The following is a 19,497-nucleotide window of genomic DNA, read 5'->3' as shown; positions in this document are numbered from 1 at the left end:
AAGCAACTGAAGTAATACAAAATGTTTTAACAAAACACGTATCTCAATGATTCTTGAAGTGATCCCAGGAATTAACTGTTGGTAAACCCAGTAACTGAAAGTAACCTTACTTTTAAAACATATACAGTCGTCCCTCATTTATTGCGGTTAATCTATTCCAGATTCTAGCAGTTGCCTCTGGCGTTGAAGGATTCCTGGGGTGCTCGAATACATAGGCTTACAGTCCATACATACAATAATTTTAATTTTAATTGTAATAGAGGGGCATATAATTGACTCAGACCAAGCACGCGCTGTATCATTTTCACTGTCTCAATCAACTTTTTAATGAATATATTTGAAAAAAACACAATAGAGTGAAGCCGCGGAAGTCAAAGCGCAAAGTGGCGAGGGACGACTGTACATGCACACACATAATAATAAAATCTAAATAAAAACTGAACAGTTTCTTTCCTTCTGAATAAGTAGTATTTTTTTAAAAGCATAATGGCTAAATACTGACACCTGAAAAACCTAAACTCCAATAAAAATTTAGATTTAATTAGATTTAAATATTAAATATCTTTACCCTTAGAATAAAACACTAATGGGCTTAAAATTTTACTTGTTAAGAAAAACATAAAAGCTCACCAATTAACACTTGCTGTTGACTAAACAGGGATGAAAGGAGGAAGGTGTGTGCCTAACTTAAAAAGTGATATGGGTATGAACCAAACTTACGTCCTGGGTATGAGGTTTCTGATTAATGAATGCATGCTTTGTCAAATTCATCTCTTTTACGTCTATCTTCATAACAACGTCATATACTTTTCTGACCTTGAACACCTGGCTTCTTGGAGTTTTATTCCCGTTGTAGCCCATATCGATTCCATTACTGGGAGAGGATGGACCAATTCGAAAGACATGACAAAATATCCTCACAATCCTTAAAAGGCTCTTCATTTGAGCATCATAATTACTAGACAGGCTAAAAATAAAAATTAAAATATGGATAGATTAGATGGATTAAAACAAATTTCATCTTAAAATATCTATTTTAAAACATCTTCATCAATTGGCCATCTGTTTTGTTCCATAACATAAGTAAAATTCCTTTCCTATCATGATAGAGGACAGAATGTTTTAACAGGAAATCACCAAATATATATTACATGGATTGCACATGAATAAATTATTTTTAAGCCACCAGAATATAACCAATGCTCAAAGCATAAAATATGAAGAAAATCACCACTGTAGAACAGTTGGTTTCTTGAGAAACCAACTATAAGGCAATCTCCAATTTTCACCTCCAAAAGTATATTCTTAAATCAAACTGATTCTTTAGAACTGAGAGTATTTCACAGAGAAGCAATGGTAGAAGTGCTGATCTGGCCAACCCATAACTCAGTTGTATAGGCTGAACTCTCTACTACTCTATCCATAACCCATTTCCTCTTCCCACCCCAGAATAATAACCATTTTTTTCACATACAGAACATTCACAAATTGAACAATCTTAAAGATACTATCTGTGTTAGGGTGGTTCTCAATATAATGGGCTGTCTTAGGACTCTATATAAATATAGGAAATATACCCCACTATAAACAAAAAGACTCAAATCCAATTCACACTAAACTATATTGAATATAAACTTTCTTTGACAAATCACAAAACCCGTCAAAATCCCATAGTGCCTGGGGATTGGTCATCATCATAAACATAAATCATTACTCTTCCACAGAAAAACTGTAGGGGACAGTCTAAATCTGTATTGAATCTAATGTTAGATATTTTAAGACGTTTGTTGTTGATTAGGGGTTGATTTTATTTCAAAATCTCTAACATTAGTTATCTTGTATTACAACAGCTACACAAAAGCAGAGTAAAGAGTTGCATAAAATTTTGGGCAGAATGATATGATTGTCTTTGTATAAAATTATTAAAGCTTATCCTCTCTTCCCCTAAGTGCATTTTATCCAGTTCATTAACATCTTCCTCTATGATATTTTTAGATGTCTTTTAACACTAAAAAAAAAGTATTAGAAATGTAGAAATAGCAAATGTCTATTTCTAGGTATTTCGATTTGGTGGTAAGCACCATATCAGAGAGTATTCCTATCTCTCTAACTTGACATGTCAACCAAAATTTCCTGACATTTTCACTTCAATACTTGGCTATTGCTTTCTCATTCTAAGAATTAGTAAATTAGTAAACAAAGCCAATAAAAATGAGCTATCAGTTACAAGTTATAACAGCTACTGACTGGGACAGCTATGGCATATGGCGAAACTTTGTGTTTCAATAACTTTGAATCAAATATGTATTGAATCATTAGTTTTGCTTGCACTGATTTTTTTACATATTTGTCTTTACTAAGGTATTTCTAATTTTATATCATAAGATTGTTGAGACTGACAAAATAGTAAGATTGTCTGGTTGAAAATACTTCTTTTATTGTTGCAACTCTTGGAAACATAAACTACAATGGCTCTCGAATTCTTCTCCATGAGAAAGATGTGATTTGATTTTACACTGCAAAATTACTACAAATATATAAATATTTATTTTAAGTACCAGATCTGGAGTTATCTTAAGGTAAGAAGTATTTTCTTACAATAAAATCTTAAAATTATCAAGTATTAATATAGCCTATTACTTTTATATTACTCTACCCAGTTTAAACTTCTTCCAAGCTGACTGCTTAGTCTAAAAAAATGTTATTTTTCACTTTCCAACCAGTGAAATATCTCTTTAGTATGATGCAAAAAGATCATAAAATCCAAACTTCACCATACCCTTCCCAGTTGATCATAAAATTTCTTTCCAAGCCACCAGGACTCAATATAAAAGTTTAAAATTAGTTTCCTAATTTAAAGCCCTATCTACCTACTTTGGTTGTTACAGGAGAGTACACCTCCATTCAGTGTCCTCCTAGCAAAGGCTGGGATTTCTCTGTTCATTTGCATATCTTTACCTTCAATCATAAATATATAGAAAGATAACATGTATTTAAGGAAACAAAATAATATGTAAAAAGGCCCTTAGTAAATATTTATTTTTTTATCAAATATTCCTAGGATCAGTTAGACAAAAGTCTATTCATTTTTCCAAAAGTGTGTTACATAACATCTCAATTGTCACTAATTTATATATATATATATAAACCCATTATTTTCATAATTAAAATTTCTATTAAAGTAAATGGCCAGAATTACATCACATTGTGTGTTAAGAAACATAAAATGATTCACAAATAAGTGAACAAAAGAAAGACAATCTGCAAAAATACCATTAAACATAACTAATATAATATTAAATGTCAATTATAATTTATGAAATTTTTAAAAATTACATACCATTAAACATAAATTGGAAGGGTGAAATACTTGTATTTAAGATCCTCTTAGGATCTGTGAGATCCTCTTAGTAGCTGTGAGATAACAGAAAATATATCTATCGGTCTCTGCCCCCAGTTCTAGGCACAGAGCTCCTAAAACCTTATAATTTCCTATGTGATTAGAGTAGCAGGAACATCTTTTGTTCTAATATTTAGTCCTTGATGTCAATTCCTAACACAGAGATCCTAAATCTCTTAAGAGTTTCCTGCATGACAGCAGTATCTTTTGTTCTACTGAGGTGACTCTTGGTGGGCTCCAAGATGGATGTTCACCAGAGAGGCCAAGCCATGATTAGAAACGTGGAATTTTCAGCCCCCTCCACATACGTTCTCCAGAAAGAGGAGAGGGGCTGAAAAAGGTGCTAATGATCCACATGCCTATGTGACGAAGGCTCCATAAAAAGCCAAAAAATATGGGGTGCAGGAAGCATCCAGGTTGATGAATATATCCATGTACCAAAAGGGTAACATACCTCAACTCTGTGGGGACAGAAGCTCCTGTGCTCAGGACCCTCCCAGACCTTGCCCTAAGTATCTGGTTGTTCACCTATATCCTTTATCATATCCTTCAATAAATTAGTAAATGTGTTTCCCTGAATTTTGTGAACTGTTCTAGGAAATAATCAAATCTAAGGGGGAGAAGGTCATCAGAGTCTCCGCTTTGCATTCAAGTCAGACAAAAGTTATGGATATAACCTGGAACCAACTACTTGGGAGTAACATCTGAAATGTGTATGTAGGGGGGGAGCCCTTAACCTGTGGGAACTGATGCTATCTCTAGGTAGCTAGTGTCAGAATTGATTTAAATTGTAGGACATCCATCTAGTGTTGCAGAATTGCTTGGTGTAAGGAATAAAAGCCCACACATCTGGTGTCAGAAGTATTGTGAGTGTCACAGTGATATGAGAGTAAAGGAGAAATACAGAAGGAGGACTAGGATTTCTCAAAACAGGAGCAATAAATTCTAACAATACTAATAAGCAATATTCACTACTGATCTCAACAAAGAGGTTTTTACAAGTCAAAAGGTCATAATAACAGATTCTATAAAGCATTTGAATAGTAGCATTGTAAGGGGCAAGACATTACAGTTTAGCAAAGTAGCTTTAAAACTTATACTGGCGAGACTTCGGGTCAAGATGGCGGGTAGGTAAACGCGGTATCGCGTCCTCCCACAACCACATCAAAGTTACAACTAACTACAGAACAACCATCATTCAAAACCGCCTGAAATCAAGCTGAATGGAAGTCCTACAACTACGGAATTAAAGCAGCAGCCACATCCAGACTGGTAGGAGGGGCGGAGGGGCGGCACGACGGGCTGGTCCCACACCCACGTGTGGCAGATAAAAATCAGGAGGACACCTCGGCTGGGAAGGTCCTTCCTGAGGACTGAGAGGTCCCCGTCCCACACCAGGTGCCCCACTCAGGGTTCCAGTGCCAGGAAGAGAAGTCCCCATAACTTCTGGCTGGAAAAACCAGCGGGAACTGAGGCTCAGGGAGGCTGAAGCGGCTGCAGCCCCAGGCAGCTCCTTAAAGGGCCCGCGCACGGACTTATCGGACTCTCTCCCTCTAAGCTTGGAGGGGAGGCAGCTCGAGGAGCACCAGAGACATACAGGGAAAAACTGAGCTGTTTGGCACTGGAGCGAGGGCTGGAGAGGGGGCTTTCTCCTGGACAAACATGCTATCAGAGGCCTTTGTTCCTTTGGTGAGCCCTTCCCTGGGGCGGCAGACTGTCGCCATATCTGGGACTCCAGCAACCTGGCTCACACTGGTTGCCCCGCCCTGCTGACTCCCTGAGGCCCCGCCCCGCCCCGCACAACTTTCAGGCCCACCCAAGCTGTTGCCACTTGCTTAACCATAGGATTGGCCTGTCTTAGATCCTGCTTCAGGTTTTTCCTAAATTCTTTCAAATGAGCAGTATCTGGTCTCAGCGAGCCCCATACCTCTCATTAAGTAATACACAGAAACAAACACAGGGAGGCAGCCAAAATGAGGAGACAAAGAAACAGGTCCCAAATGAAAGAACAGAACAAAACCCTAGGAAAAGAACTAGGTGAAATGGAGATAAGCAACCTAACAGATGCTGAGTTCAAAATACTGCTTATAAGGATGCTCAATGAACTCAGTGAGAACCTCAGTGAACTTAGGGAGGGCCTCAAGAGCATAAAAAAGGACCAGTCAGGCCCTGGCCAGTTTGGCTCAGCGGTTAAAAGCGTCGGCCTGCGGTCCAGAGAGACCCGGGTTCGGTTCCCGCTAAGGGCACGTACTTCGGTTGCAGTTTGTCCCCGGCCCTGGTTGGTCGTGCGGGTGGCGGCCACTCGATGTGTCCCTTTACGTCGATGTTTCTCTCTCTCTCTCCCTTCCTCTCTCTCCCTCCCACTCTGTCTGTACAAAAAAATGGAAAAATATCCTCGGGTGAGGATAAAAAAAAAATTAAAAAAAAAAAAAAAGGACCAGTCAGAAATCATGGATACACAGTTAGAATTGAAGGAGGCATTAACTGAAATAAAGAATAATTTACACAGCTTCAATAATAGAGTATGTAAATCCAAGGAGCAAACCATCGATTTGGAATATAAGGAACCAAAAAATGCCCAATCAGAACAGCAAAAAGAAAAAAGAATCCAAAATAATGAGGATAGTGTAAGGAGCCTCTGGGACAACTTCAAGCGTGCCAACATTCGCATCTTGGGGGTGCCGGAAGGAGAAGAGCGAGAACAAGAAATCGAAAACCTGTTTGAAACAATAATAGCAGAAAACTTTCCTAACTTGGTGAAGGAAACAGACATACAAGTCCAGGAAGCACAGAGAGTCCCCAACAAGATGAACCCCAAGAGGTCCACACCAAGACACATCATCAGCAAAATGCAAAAGGTTCAAGACAAAGAGAGAATCTTAAAAGCAGCAAGAGAGCCCTGGCCAGTTTGGCTCAGCGGTTAGAGCGTCGGCCTGCGGTCCGGAGAGACCCGGGTTCGCTTCCCGCTAAGGGCACGTACTTCGGTTGCAGTTTGTCCTCGGCCCTGGTTGGTCATGCAGGTGGCAGCCACTCGATGTGTCCCTTCATGTCGATGTTTCACTCTCTCTCTCCCTCCCACTCTATCTGTATAAAAAATGGAAAAATATCCTCGGGTGAGGAAAAAAAAAAAAGCAGCAAGAGAAAGGCAGCTAGTTACCTACAAGGGAGTTCCCATTAGGCTGTCAGCTGATTTCTCAAAAGAAACTTTGCAGGCCAGAAGGGAGTGGCAAGAAATATTCAGAGTGATGCAAAACAAGAACCTACAACCAAGATTACTCTATCCTGCAAAGCTGTCATTTAGAATCGATGGACATATAAAAACTTTCCCAGACAAGAAAAAATTAGAGGAGTTCATCACCACCAAACCATTATTATATGAAATGATGAAGGGTCTTTTTGAAGAAAAAGATAAAATATATGAACAAACAAAATGGCAATGAATACATATCTATCAACAATGGAATCTACAAAGAAAATGAACAGGTAGAACAGAAACATTCTCATAGATACAGAGAACATTTTGTTGGTTGCCAGTTGGGAAGGGGGTTGGGGGAATGGGTGAAAAGGGTGAAGGGATTAAGAAGTACGAATTCATTGCTAGACTGACAAACCTCAAAGGGAAAGGGGTTGGGGGGGGTGGGAAGAAATAAACCAAAGAACTTATATGCATAACCAATGGACACAGACAATAGTGTGGGAAAAGGTGGGAGGGGGGCGGGAGTGAGGAGGAGGGGTCAATGGGGGAAAATGTGGAACATCTGTAATACATTTTACATCCAACAATAAAGATTAAAAAAAAAAAAAAATACTGGCAATAGAGCCCTGTTTCTCCTGTTCCACTGATGTCCCTGTCATTTTTTTAAGAGCTAGATTGGAACCTAGGATCTGCTTTTTTTAAGTGAGGGTATAAATCCTGGATCTTCTATGCGTTATCTTGGTACATCATTGAACTTCACAATTTCCTTATATGTAAAATGGAGATAACAATATCTAAACCACCAAGTTACTATGAGGTTTAAATAAAAGAATGTATTTGAATGTTCCTTAGCTTAGTACCCACTTAATAAGTGTTAAAGGTGAACTTAAAATAAAAACATACACACATAGTTAAAAACATAAATGCTTTCTGATTACTGCACAAGAGTAGAAAATAGAACAAAGATTTAAGCAGAAAAAAACAAGTAACTTCTAATGTCAGAAAACAGGTTAAAGGCATTATGGGAGTATTTAAAATAATCATCATTATCTCTAGCACTTTCCATTTATATTATCACCAACGTCATCATCATAATTTTCTCTGCTATGCGCCAGACACTGTGCTTGGCACTTTACAGCACCTTATTATTTCATTCTTACAATAATTCATTAAGATATTTACTACCATTTTCCAATAAGGAAATAAAATCCTGATTGGACTGTAAATTAAACATAGGGAGAGATCTTTCCTGCATTATTCACAGACAGCCTAGTGAATAACAGGCACACAAAAACTAAGTATTAGATGGGTGGGTGGATGATGAAGGGAAACTCCAAAAAGTTACTTGCTGAGGTCACAGTAAATGGTGATATCTGATTCACAGCTGAGTCTGGTGTCAATGCTTTTACTTAGTATATCTAAATCTTAGAAAGTCCTTATCCAATAAACGGATTAATGGAAATAACTAAAAAGGACAGCACTATGTCAAGCTGGAATTCAATGACTCTTTCAGAATCTAAAGTAGTCTCAGAGACAGAAACAGATTTTTTTTTTAATTGGCAAATGGTATACAGAGTAAAACTACTGAAAAAAGAATGGCTACAAAAACACAAGAAAGTGACCTTGGTACCATGAGGTATAAGGAGCCTAGCAAAGATCCTTCTGAGTAAATAGTACAGAATGTGATTCTGGCCCTGGCCGGTTTGGCTCAGCAGTTAGAGCGTCGGCCTGCAGTCCAGAGAGACTCAGGTTCGGTTCCCGCTAAGGGCACATACCTTGTTTGCAGTTTGTCCCCGGCCCTGGTTGGGTCGTGTGGGAGGCAGCCACTCAATGTGTCCCTTTCACATCCATGTTTCTTTCTTTCTCTCTCTCTCTCTCTCTCTCTCTCTCTCTCTCTCTCTCTCCCTCCCTCCCTCCCTCCCTCCCACTCCATCTGAACAAAAAATAGAAAAATGTCCCGGGAGAGGATAAAAAAAAAAAATGTGATTCTGGTCTGAAGTATATGTAAAGTATGAGGAAGACAGAAAAAAAATGGCTAACACGAGATGTGACAACATAGTTGATTTACAGAAGCAGCAGGTAGTTGGAAGGAAGAAATCCAGTTGCAACTAACAGGAAGGAGAAGTCCATGACCTATTAAGACTATCAGTGTATTAAGAATAGAAGTGGCCCTGGCCAGTTTGGCTCAGTGGTTAGAGCGTCGGCCTGCGGTCCGGAGAGACCCAGGTTCGGTTCCCGCTAAGGGCACGTGCTTCGGTTGCAGTTTGTCCCCGGCCCTGGTTGGTCGTGTGGGTGGCAGCCACTCGATGTGTCCCTTCACGTCGATGTTTCTTTCTCTCTCTCCCTCCCATTCTATCTGTACAAAAAATGGAAAAATATCCTCGGGTGAGGATAAAAAAAAAAAAAAGAATAGAAGAGAAAAGACTATTACAAAGTAGAAAACATCCAAATTAAAAGGGGACCAAATCTGCAAGCTACAAAATAACACATTTACCATTTGTAAATGGCTGTTTAATCCTAATTGGAGATAATCACATACAAAGAAGTATAGTGTAAAATGTAATATATATAAATGAAAATACTATAAAGGCATTAACTCCATGGACTTAGAGATGAGCTGTTAAAATCACGTGATTTTTAGAAAGAATGAAGAACTGGAAAGGGGTAGAGTTCAAGAAGAACATTTTATAAGGAATTATAACTGCACAGAGAGGCTGAACACCAGCTTATACCAATTTTATATAGTAGTGATCAAGATTTCTCAACTTTTTTTTTTTTTTTTTTGCATTTATCTTTAGATAGAGTGGGAGGGAGAGAGGGAGAAAGAGAGAGAGAGAGAGACACATTGACTGGGTGCCACCCCACAGCACCCAAACTGGGGCCGGGGACGTACTGCAACTGAGTTATGTGCCCTTAGCGGAACCAGGGACTCTCTGGTCCGCGGGCCAACACTCTAACCGCTGAGCCAAACCGGCCAGGGCTCAACTACTTTCTCGATTCTTCTTTATGCACATTTTACTTACATGATTGTTCTAAGCAATAATTTTATAAAATTCTAGACATATATACCCAAATCCACTTAAGTAAGTCTCTAGTTTTAGTCTCTTTAGGGAGACTAAAGTCTCCTTAGTAAAAGTTGATTGTCCTGGCCCTTTAAACCAAAACATACAATGATATGCCAGCAAATTTTTAGAACACCTTACCACTGACCACCTTACCATGACCAAATTTTTAGAACACCTTACCACTGACCAAAGGAATCCAACAAAGTAAACTATTCCCATGAAAAGCCTAAAAGGAGACAAAGCTGACAGACATTGCTACCTATTGATCTGTTTATATTTTGAAACACTTACCTAAGCAGTTTATGACCATTTGTTGTGGCAACTTCAGCAAGGCTTGTTAAAATCTTTAGGTACTGGCTTTCACTTTGCTGAGACAAATGTTCTAGAACTTGCCGTAACTAAATTTTTTACAAATAAGAAAAAAATGTGATTATATAATAATTCATTAAACTTTATTATGAAATTAAGTACCTATTAGTTTAATAAGTATACCCAAGCTGATTAGCTGAAATCAAGTCCTATACAGTTTTGTCTTGCATAAATTCAAGTTAATATAGAGATGACATAAAATTTTTGTTCAAAATCACCAAGAAAGCAATCAAAATATAAATAGAACAGAAATCACCAAATTTATAGAAATTTAATTCTAAAATTTAAGAGAAATTTAAATGTTGCAATTTTCAAAGAGTAGAGCACAATAAACTAGTCATTACCAATCATAACATGATATTCCTCCTTAGATTCTTTTCCTCCAGCTATAGGGAATATCCTAATTATTTTTAGGAGAGATCAAAAACCCAGAGGAAAGAAGATTCATAGGGCCAAATATAAGCACAGAGTTTATTAATTATTATATAATTCATACTTATCCTATAATGCTGATAAGCAAATTTACTATATTATAAATAGTAAAATGTTTATAATATAGTATCTATATATTACTTATAATATACTTATTTACAAAGTAATATAATATTATTATATTGTAATATTGTAAAATAAAGAAACACATTTGTAAACTGCCATATATATTAAGCACGCATGCAAAAAGCTTGTTCATTTACAGGCTACTAGCACAATTACATCACCATGTTTTCCCGGAGATCTTCATTCTGTGTCATTTGAATAATTGTCTGGAAAAGCCTAGGGTGATATTGAATTAATACTTCACAGGTCTCTCCATATCCACCCTAAAAAATATACTTAAAATTATCTAGGTTTAAAAACAAAGTTCCTAAAGAAAAATTTGTAGAGTCCACAGGTTAGGAGCTTATTCTCACAAGAATGACCTCACTTCAGGCAATCACACAAGTTCATGCCACCTGTACTTCTGGCTATCCAGCTACAAGTTCAGGGGTTCCCACAACGCCCTCCTTGGGCTTGATAATTTGCTTGAGGGGCTCACAGCACTGAGGGAAACACTTCATTATTGCCTATTCATTATAAAGGATACAACGTGGGAACAGCCAAATGGAAAAGATTCATAGGGCAAGGTATGTGGGAAGTGGCTTAGAGCTTCCATGCCCTCTCTGGGCATCTAACCACCACTGCCCCCCGGAACTTTGAAGTATTCAATGACCCAGAAACTCTCTGATAGCCCCACTGTTTGGGGTTTTGGGGAAGTTCCATTATACAGGCATGCCTGATTAAATTATTGGTCATCAGTGACTGCATTCAAGCTCCAGCCCCTCTCCGCTCCCCGGAAGTAGAGGAAGAGGCTGCCTTCTAATCACACAGTTGGCTCCTCTGGCAACTAGCCCACTTCCTGGAGCTAACTAGGGGCTTTCAGTTACCAGTCATCTCAAATGCAAAAAGACATTCTTATTCTTACACTCTGGAGATCACAAAGATCTTGGAAGCTCTTGTGTCATAAACTGGGATCAAGACCAATATATGTTTCTTATATCACAGTTCCTTTCAAAGAGCATATGTTTCACCCTGGCCAGTTTGGCTCAGCGGTTAGAGAGTCGGCCCTCAGACCAAAGAGTCCAGGGTTCGATTCCAGTCAAGGGCACATACCTCGATTGCAGTTCGTTCCCTGGCCCTGGTCAGGTCGGGTGGGAGGCAACCAATCGATGTGTCTCTCTCACATTGATGCTTCTCTCTGTCTCTCTCTCCCTCCCACTCTACCTGAAGATAAATGGAAAAATATCCTCGAGTGAGGATTTAAAAAATAAATAAAGAGCATATGCTACACAGAATAAAAATCTTTGTACCCACCCTCTCATTTGAGAAAAAAAAAATTTTTTATTTTACTAGTCTCTAATATAAACTAAGGGGACAGGAATAGACATTAACAAACAACACACCTGTACACACAAATCCAGAGGGGTTACTCCATTTTTATCTGGCAGATATTTGGCTCCTCGTAATAAAAGTATCTGTGCTGTGTCCCTCTGACCATGACTGTAAAGAGATCCCAGTTAAAAATATAATCGTTTTAAGTTAAAGTCTTTCTCCATGAATTATGGATAGTTAATATGAATCAACAGAGGATTAATTTTTTTAAAATGAAAGGAAGATCTGAACTACATGCTCAACAAGCAGGAAAACATTTCTCAATGTTAAGTCACACTTTCACTATGTAGATAAGAAAATGACCTATTAAATCTTAGAATTGAACTTGGGACACACTGCCTACAATAAATCATAATACTTTGGGATAAGTAGCTACTACTCAGGCTTATGCTTTAGTTTTTTCTTCCAGTCACTTCCTTCTCAACTCTAACCAGAACATCTTCCTACCACACATATCCAAAAGAACCTCAATACTCAAAATAAGAATATATTGGATGGCACTTTAATACTTGGTAAAAAAAAAAAAAAAAAATTAAAATGAAGAAAAGAGAAAAAAATATCAAATTAAGAGAATGGGGGAGGGGAGGAGTCAGTTAGCCAAAAATACCATCTAGCTTCCAATCTTCATTTCATCGACCCACTCAGTTTGGCTTCTGCTGACAACTGTTCAGTCTGACCTGGAAGGGACAACCCCTTTATCCACATGCCCCATCCTCTCCAGCTGCTCTCTTTCTAGTAGGAGTGAAATGAGCAACACCGCTCTTTCAGCAAGGAGACAGTTTATTTAGGAGTAGCAACCACTAGACTCTAGGTTTGTTACTCAATGAGTTCATCTGATTCTAGATACAGAAAATATATAATAAATTTACAATTCAGGGACATTAAAGTTTAAAGCTAATTTCACAAACTTCCCAAAGAAGTTATAAACTTAGGAAGAATATCTGATAAAAAAATTTTATTTTGTACATGACAAAAGCTACTACCTCAAGCACAAGTGAAACTAGAACTCAGATCTCTCTGGTCTTCTAGACCATACCCTTTCCACAATACCTAAAAAGAATGTCATTTCACAAAGAGAAAGGCTACAGAGATTTCTTTGAACCTTAAAAAAAAATATGTATTTATTCTTTATTCTATTTTACAAAATGATGCTGCATAAAGTATAATTTATAACCAACTAGAATTAAAGATTTAAAAATAGGATCCTACTATAAATCTGGTGGCAGATAATAATAGTTCTCTCTCGATACTTTATTGTTAAACTTATTACCTTCCTTAATATAAATATCAATAGGCCCAAACTAACTTAAGAACAAGATCTAAACCACTAAGCTATACACCCCAAACCAATACAATTAAAATTATTTTTAAAAAGAACAATCTATTGCCCGGCTGCTATAGCTCAGTGGTTGAAGGTCGACCCATGCACCAAGAGGTCACCGGTTCAATTCCCGGTGAGGGCACATGTCCAAGTTGTAGGCCGGATCCCCTGTTGGGGGCATGCAGGAGGCAGCCAATCAATGTTCTCTCTCATCGATGTTTCTCTTTCTCTCCCTCTCCCTTCCTCTCTCTCTAAAAGCAATAAAGAAAAAAAATTAAAAAAAAAAAAAAAGTATCTAATTTACTCCAGTAAAAGCAGCAAATCAAGAAACCAAGGTTTTTAACATTCATGTGTCCAATCTTTCCAATTAAATTGTAACCTTCTTGACAATACACTTGTTCCATAACACTAAGCATGGTAGTTAGCTTTATAACATGTACTCAATGCAAATGTTGAAATATATTATAGGTTTTAACTTTGGATAGAATTCATCTGACAAACAAGCATTTAAGAAGATGCTATACTACAAAATATAAGAAAAGAGACCTCAATCTTAATTGATGTAGGGATCAATTAAGATTGACAAGCATAATGTTCAGGTCTTTGTACAAAGTCTGAGTTAATCCTGATATTGTTATAAAATTAGCATTCACTCCATTTTTCAGTTGAGAAAATCATAACCCAATAGTATACTGGAGTTGCTAAAGATCAACAGTTACATAGCAGAGCAGAATTTGAATCTAGATCAGTCTGATTCCAAAATCCTTCATTTATATCATATTGCTCCACCGATACGAATAAACATACAGTTTACCCTCAAACAGCAAACAATTTAGTGCTCGGAAAGTATAATATCAGGTGCAAAGGGAAGTATGCTTTGAGAACAATATGATGGAACACACAGTGTGAACAATCAAGGTCGCCATGTACAAATGGGACACTGTTCAATATATATGGTTTCTAAAAAGTCTCAAAATATTAATTTTGCAACATATATAGCAAAAAGGGGGAAAAATACCACTATAACATTTTTAGAAAGATGAAATAATTTCTAAAATTATAGTAAAATCTCACCTATGATCAGGTGACACTTCTTTTCAAAAATAAATTAAAAGCACGAAACAATTGCTAATTATATACAGAATCTGCATAATGCAATGAAGGCCTCAAGTGCCTCATCTGAATATTGTAAGAAATTAGGACTACCCTGTAACATGTTCAGTGTTGTATAAAAGACTTTTCAGTTCAAATGACCACTAAAATTTGCTCAATAAATAATTATTCTTTACAATTCAACTTACTTTTTTATATTAATTGAGATAATACCCTCTTCAAGGATATGACAATGTATTTTCTGGAAATTAAGAAGATAGTAAAGTTTTATCTAGTAAGAAACCTCTTCTAAAACACTTAAAACTGATTTCTCAAGTACTTTATTCTCCTAACTTTAGACTCTTTCAGTGATATGATCTGAAAACTTGGCTGAAGTGCATATAGTACATATATTGCAATATTTTTAGGAAATACTAATGAAACAGAGAGCCTGTATTTTTCCACTGGTCCTTCCTATTCTAAAAGTTTACCAGTTTGAGTCTATGGGTTATTTTACGTGGCTATTTTGATTTTGAGTTCACTAACTGGAAGGAGTTGCTTGCTAATAGCTACAAATCCATGTACAGAATCTTGTGTACCTATAGTACACATAAAAGAAAGTGAACAAGTTACAATGTTTTATACAAAATAACTACAAAAAAAAGTGGCTGGGAAGTAGTTTCTGTCATAATTTTAGGTCAAAATCAGTTTAAAAATGACTCACTCACAAAAGCACTATATTATTGCCCTGGCCGGTTTGGCTCAGCGGTTAGAGTGTCGGCCTGCGGTCCCGAGAGACCCGGGTTCGGTTCCCGCTAAGGGCGCGTACCTCAGTTGCAGTTTGTCCCCGGCCCTGGTCGGTTGTGCGGGTGGCAGCCACTCGATGTGTTCCTTTCACATCAATGTTTCTCTCTCTCTCTCTGTTCCTCTCTCTCCCTCCCACTCTACCTGAACAAAAAAATGGAAAAATGTCCTCGGGTGAGGATAAAAAATAAAAATAAAAATAAAAAAACAAAAGCACTATATTATTAAATAGTGCTCTGAATTAGAACAGAGGTAATACAAAGGAAAAAAGGTCTGTATGATGCGAGAAGAATCGCATCTTAGAAAGAAAACCCTGTATAGCAATGAAACTAAATGAGAACAATACAATTTTGTGTTCACTGGAGAATGAAAAAGTGCACAAGAGCTTAGTGAGCACTTACCAACTACTAGGTGCAAAATACTCGGCAGGGTGCTTTATAGTAAACCAGCTCCTTTAATTCTCCCTACAGTCCTTGACAAGGCAGGTGTCAGCATTTCCATTTCACAAAGAAGCAAAGCTTCAGAGGTCAAGGAACTTGACTAAAGTTGTACTGCTTTCAGCTGCCTCCAAAACAGCCTCCTCCTATATATCTCAGTACCTTTTCAGTTGGATTCAAAATTTAAACAAATTGTTTTGATAGCTGCTCCTTAAATAGGACACATGATAATATACCTAGTAATACCTCTCAACCAATAAAAACTAGCATTAAGTTCAGTTTTTTAATCTTCAAGCCTTATAATTTATCTGCGGGGTCTTTTTTTTCTGTCCCAAATTCCTTCCCCTTTCATTTATCAGAGACCATAGACAGAAAATAATTATATTTTTAATGCATATCTATATCTAGATAACACAAGTACTATTAAGGCCGCCTACCATATCTATTCTCCTGCTATAATAATAATAACTCTGTTTTCCAGTTTCAATTTTAATCAGATTTGCTTAACCATCTTTGTTCAAAGAGAGATCTAATGTTTGCTAGATTAAAACTTAGTGATGCTATGGCCAGATTGCTCAATCAGTTGGAGTGCTGTCCTATATACCAAAAGGTTGCGGATTCAATTCCCAGTCAGGGCACATACCCAGGTTACAGGTTCAATCCCCAGTCGGGGCACATATGGGAGGCACCAATGGATGTTTCTCACATCAATGTTTCTCTCTCTCTTCCTTCCTCCCTCTCTAAAATCAATACAAACATATCCTCAGGTAAGCATTAAAAAAAAATCTTAATGATGGGATAGGCCCTGGCCATGTAGCTCAGTTGGTGAGAGCATTGTCCTGATACACAAAGGTTGCAGGTTCGATCTCCAGTCAGGGTACATATAAGAAGCAACCAATGAGTGCACAAATAAGTGGAACAACGAATCTCTCTCTCTCAAATCAATGAATAAAATAAAAATAAATAAATAAATAAATGTTAATGATGGCAATATAATACTAGCCAAAATTACGTCTAAAATATTCTTTTACCATATCCCTATGCTTAGACAAACTATATGAATATCTCAGTTCTGTACAGTACTAATATACTGCCCTGGCTAGTTTGGCTCAGCAGTTAAAAAGCGTCTGCCTGCGGATCAATGAGTCACGGTTTGATTCCAGTCAAGGGCATGTACCTCAATTGCGGTTTGTCCCTGGCCCTGGTCAGGGTCGTGTGGGAAGCAACCAGTCAATGTGTCCCTCTCACATCGATGTTTCTCTCTCCTCTCCCTCTCTCCCTCCCAGTCTATCTGAAGATAAATAGAAAAATATCCTCGAGTGAGAATTAAAAAGAGAAAAAAAATACTAATATACTTATATTTTACTATTATACATGGCATTGTTTTACATAAAATGTTTTACATTTAATTATAGTGATTCATTCATTCCAAAACATTCACTAAGCATTTTAGCAGAAAGCACGTAAAGTGGTGAATAAAATAAAATTCTTGCATTCACTGAGCTTTCAGTCTAACAGGAGAGACACATTGTAAACCAGTAAACAGTAAACAAAACACAAATTACTGAAGGGATTGATCATAATGCTATGACAGAAAATTTAGGGAGCGGCTTACTTGGATTGGTCAGAAATTGTCCTCCTCAAAAGTAACAGTTAAGCAGGGACACGAAGAAGGAGTCAGCCACATAAAAGGCCTAGGGAAGAGCCTTTCAAGCAGCCTGCGGGAGGAGTTGGCTGTGTTTGGGGAACTCAAAGAGAACCAACGTGGCTAAAGCACAGTGAGCAAGCAAGGGTCGGACCACACAGATCTCACAGGTGAATGCAGTGTGGATTTTTCTGAAATGCAACAAAGAGCAACTGAAAAGTTTTAAATACAGGGTGTAAACACAAAGTGATGACAAGACCAATTTATTTTTTTAAAGATCATGTTGGCAGCTGAGGAAAGAACGATGGAAGGGAAACAGGGGAATCGGGAAGACCAATTAGAGACTACTGCAGTACTCTAGACCAGAGATAACAACTTTAACCAAAGTGGTTTCAGTGAATTGGAGAGAATAGATTCTGAAGGTAAAATTTATAGAATTGACTAATAAATTTCAAGTGGAGGGCCAGAGAAAGAGAATAAATAAAAAATAATGATCTAGTTTCTGGTTTAAATTGGAAGGATATGGGTTCCCATGACTGAGATGAGAAAAACTGGAGATTTGAAAAGGAAAGTCGGAAACCTGTATTCTGGACACATCGACATCTGAGATTCTATGAGACCTGCAAGTGATGGTGTCAATCAGGCAGATGGACATTCAAATCTGCAGCTTCAAAAAAAGTCTTATCTAGAGGTAACCCCTTAAAATAAGATATACTTTCAAAGAATCAAATAATATTATTTATAAATTCAAGATACTACGGAAGGAACTGGTTTTCTAGCCAAACAACTGAATCTTAAATATAATTTTAGAAAATAACTGAATTCAGATAAGATCTAAACTCTAGAGATCCAAAGTCCTTACATTCTAATTCAAGGTTGTTCATAATGATTTGAGTCTGATCACAGTAACATCAAAAACCTTAAAGAGTAGCTAAACAAGAAGAAAAGCAAGTCTTGCCCTGGCCAGTTTACCTCAGCGGTTAGAGCATTGGCCTGCAATCCAGAGAGACCTGGGTTCAGTTTCCGCTAAGGGCATGTACCTCGGTTGCAGTTTGTCCCTGGCCCTGGTTGGGTCGTGCGGGTGGCAGCCACTCAATGTGTCCCTTTCACGTCGATGTTTCTCTCTCTCTCTCTCTCTCTTTCTCTCTCTCCCTCCCACTCTATCTGAACAAAAAAAGGAAAAAGTGTCCTTGGGTGAGGATAAAAGAAGAAAAGAAAAGCATGTATTTCAGTGTTAAACACATCTCCAATAAAATGTTATAAAACAGGAAAAATGAACAGCTTTCTGGAGAGCTCTATATTTGAATTTAAGAGCCTAAATAAATATTATAATTCATATAATCTAAAACAAAGAGAATGACCACTAGTGTATTGCGAACTGTTCCTAACTGCAAACTACATTTACATGACAGTGTGGTGGGGGTGGGGGGGTGGTATATGTGTATAATTATTATATTGCTACCTCCATAAGAACTGGGGTACATTTATTACTGTTATCACTAATGCCTAGTATAATGGATGGCAAACAATAAATGCTAACTAAATGTTTGCTTATAAACATAAATGAATCAATGAACAAAATGTATGCTTTAAGAAAATGAACCAAAACAGTACAAAAATAACCTAATGCAGAATTTAATATCTAGCAAAAACGACTCAAGAATTTCTTTTTTTTTTTTTTTTTAAGTTACAACTTCATAGAAAGCAAAGACAGAGCTCAGGACCAAGACATTCTTCAATAGCCTATTGCAGAAAATATTTTTCCTCACGCAGTTAAGTAACAACTACAATGTTATATACTTCATCTCAAAAGACAGCATAGTATTAATGAGAAAACAAGAGAGCCTTAGAAAACATATAGAAGGGTTTGTGTTTGGAAATACAGTACATACACAATATTCTTTATGACAGCTCTGGCAATATTAAGTATCATACCTGCAAGCAAAGTACAATGGAGTAGCTCCTGATACATTTGGCCTGTTAATATCAGCACCACTGTCTAGCAAGCATTGCACTGTCTGGGGAGAAAAGAAACAATTAAAAGTCAAGCCAGAAAAGTCAAAAAGAGACACAATTATCAAAATTTTAATCCATATAAGGAAAGTTCTTGCCACAACTTGAAGCTTTAAAGAATGGGTAAAAACATGACAATTATGATGGCTCAACAATTCAAGTTTGGACAAACTCTGAGTCTCTCAGGCATTACAGAATATATGTGAAATTATCAATATCATATAAA

General features: G+C 37.3%; 1 protein-coding gene across 14 annotated transcripts in view; it reads right to left on the bottom strand.

Moving 5' to 3' along the window:
- The window catches only part of HACE1 (HECT domain and ankyrin repeat containing E3 ubiquitin protein ligase 1), a 109,550-nt gene that overhangs the window by 42,431 nt on the left and 47,622 nt on the right, over positions 1-19,497 (bottom strand). For 9 of the 14 annotated variants that reach the window (XM_036247986.1, XM_036247992.1, XM_036247993.1 and 6 more), the window contains 5 exons: positions 19,194-19,276; positions 11,971-12,067; positions 10,750-10,851; positions 9,953-10,059; positions 721-967 (listed from right to left, as the gene is read on the bottom strand). In XM_036247986.1, coding sequence (XP_036103879.1) covers positions 721-967; positions 9,953-10,059; positions 10,750-10,851; positions 11,971-12,067; positions 19,194-19,276 — 636 coding nt within the window. The remainder of the gene's footprint in view (positions 1-720; positions 968-9,952; positions 10,060-10,749; positions 10,852-11,970; positions 12,068-19,193; positions 19,277-19,497) is intronic. The other 5 variants (XM_036247987.1, XM_036247995.1, XM_036247998.1 and 2 more) reach the window with 3 other exon arrangements.

This window comes from Molossus molossus, unplaced genomic scaffold, assembly GCF_014108415.1.
Source record: "Molossus molossus isolate mMolMol1 unplaced genomic scaffold, mMolMol1.p scaffold_m16_p_8, whole genome shotgun sequence".
In the NCBI taxonomy this organism is placed as follows: Eukaryota; Metazoa; Chordata; class Mammalia; order Chiroptera; family Molossidae; genus Molossus; species Molossus molossus.
The sequence above is the reverse complement of the archived record's forward strand: the minus strand, read 5'-3'. Positions and strand labels throughout refer to the sequence as shown.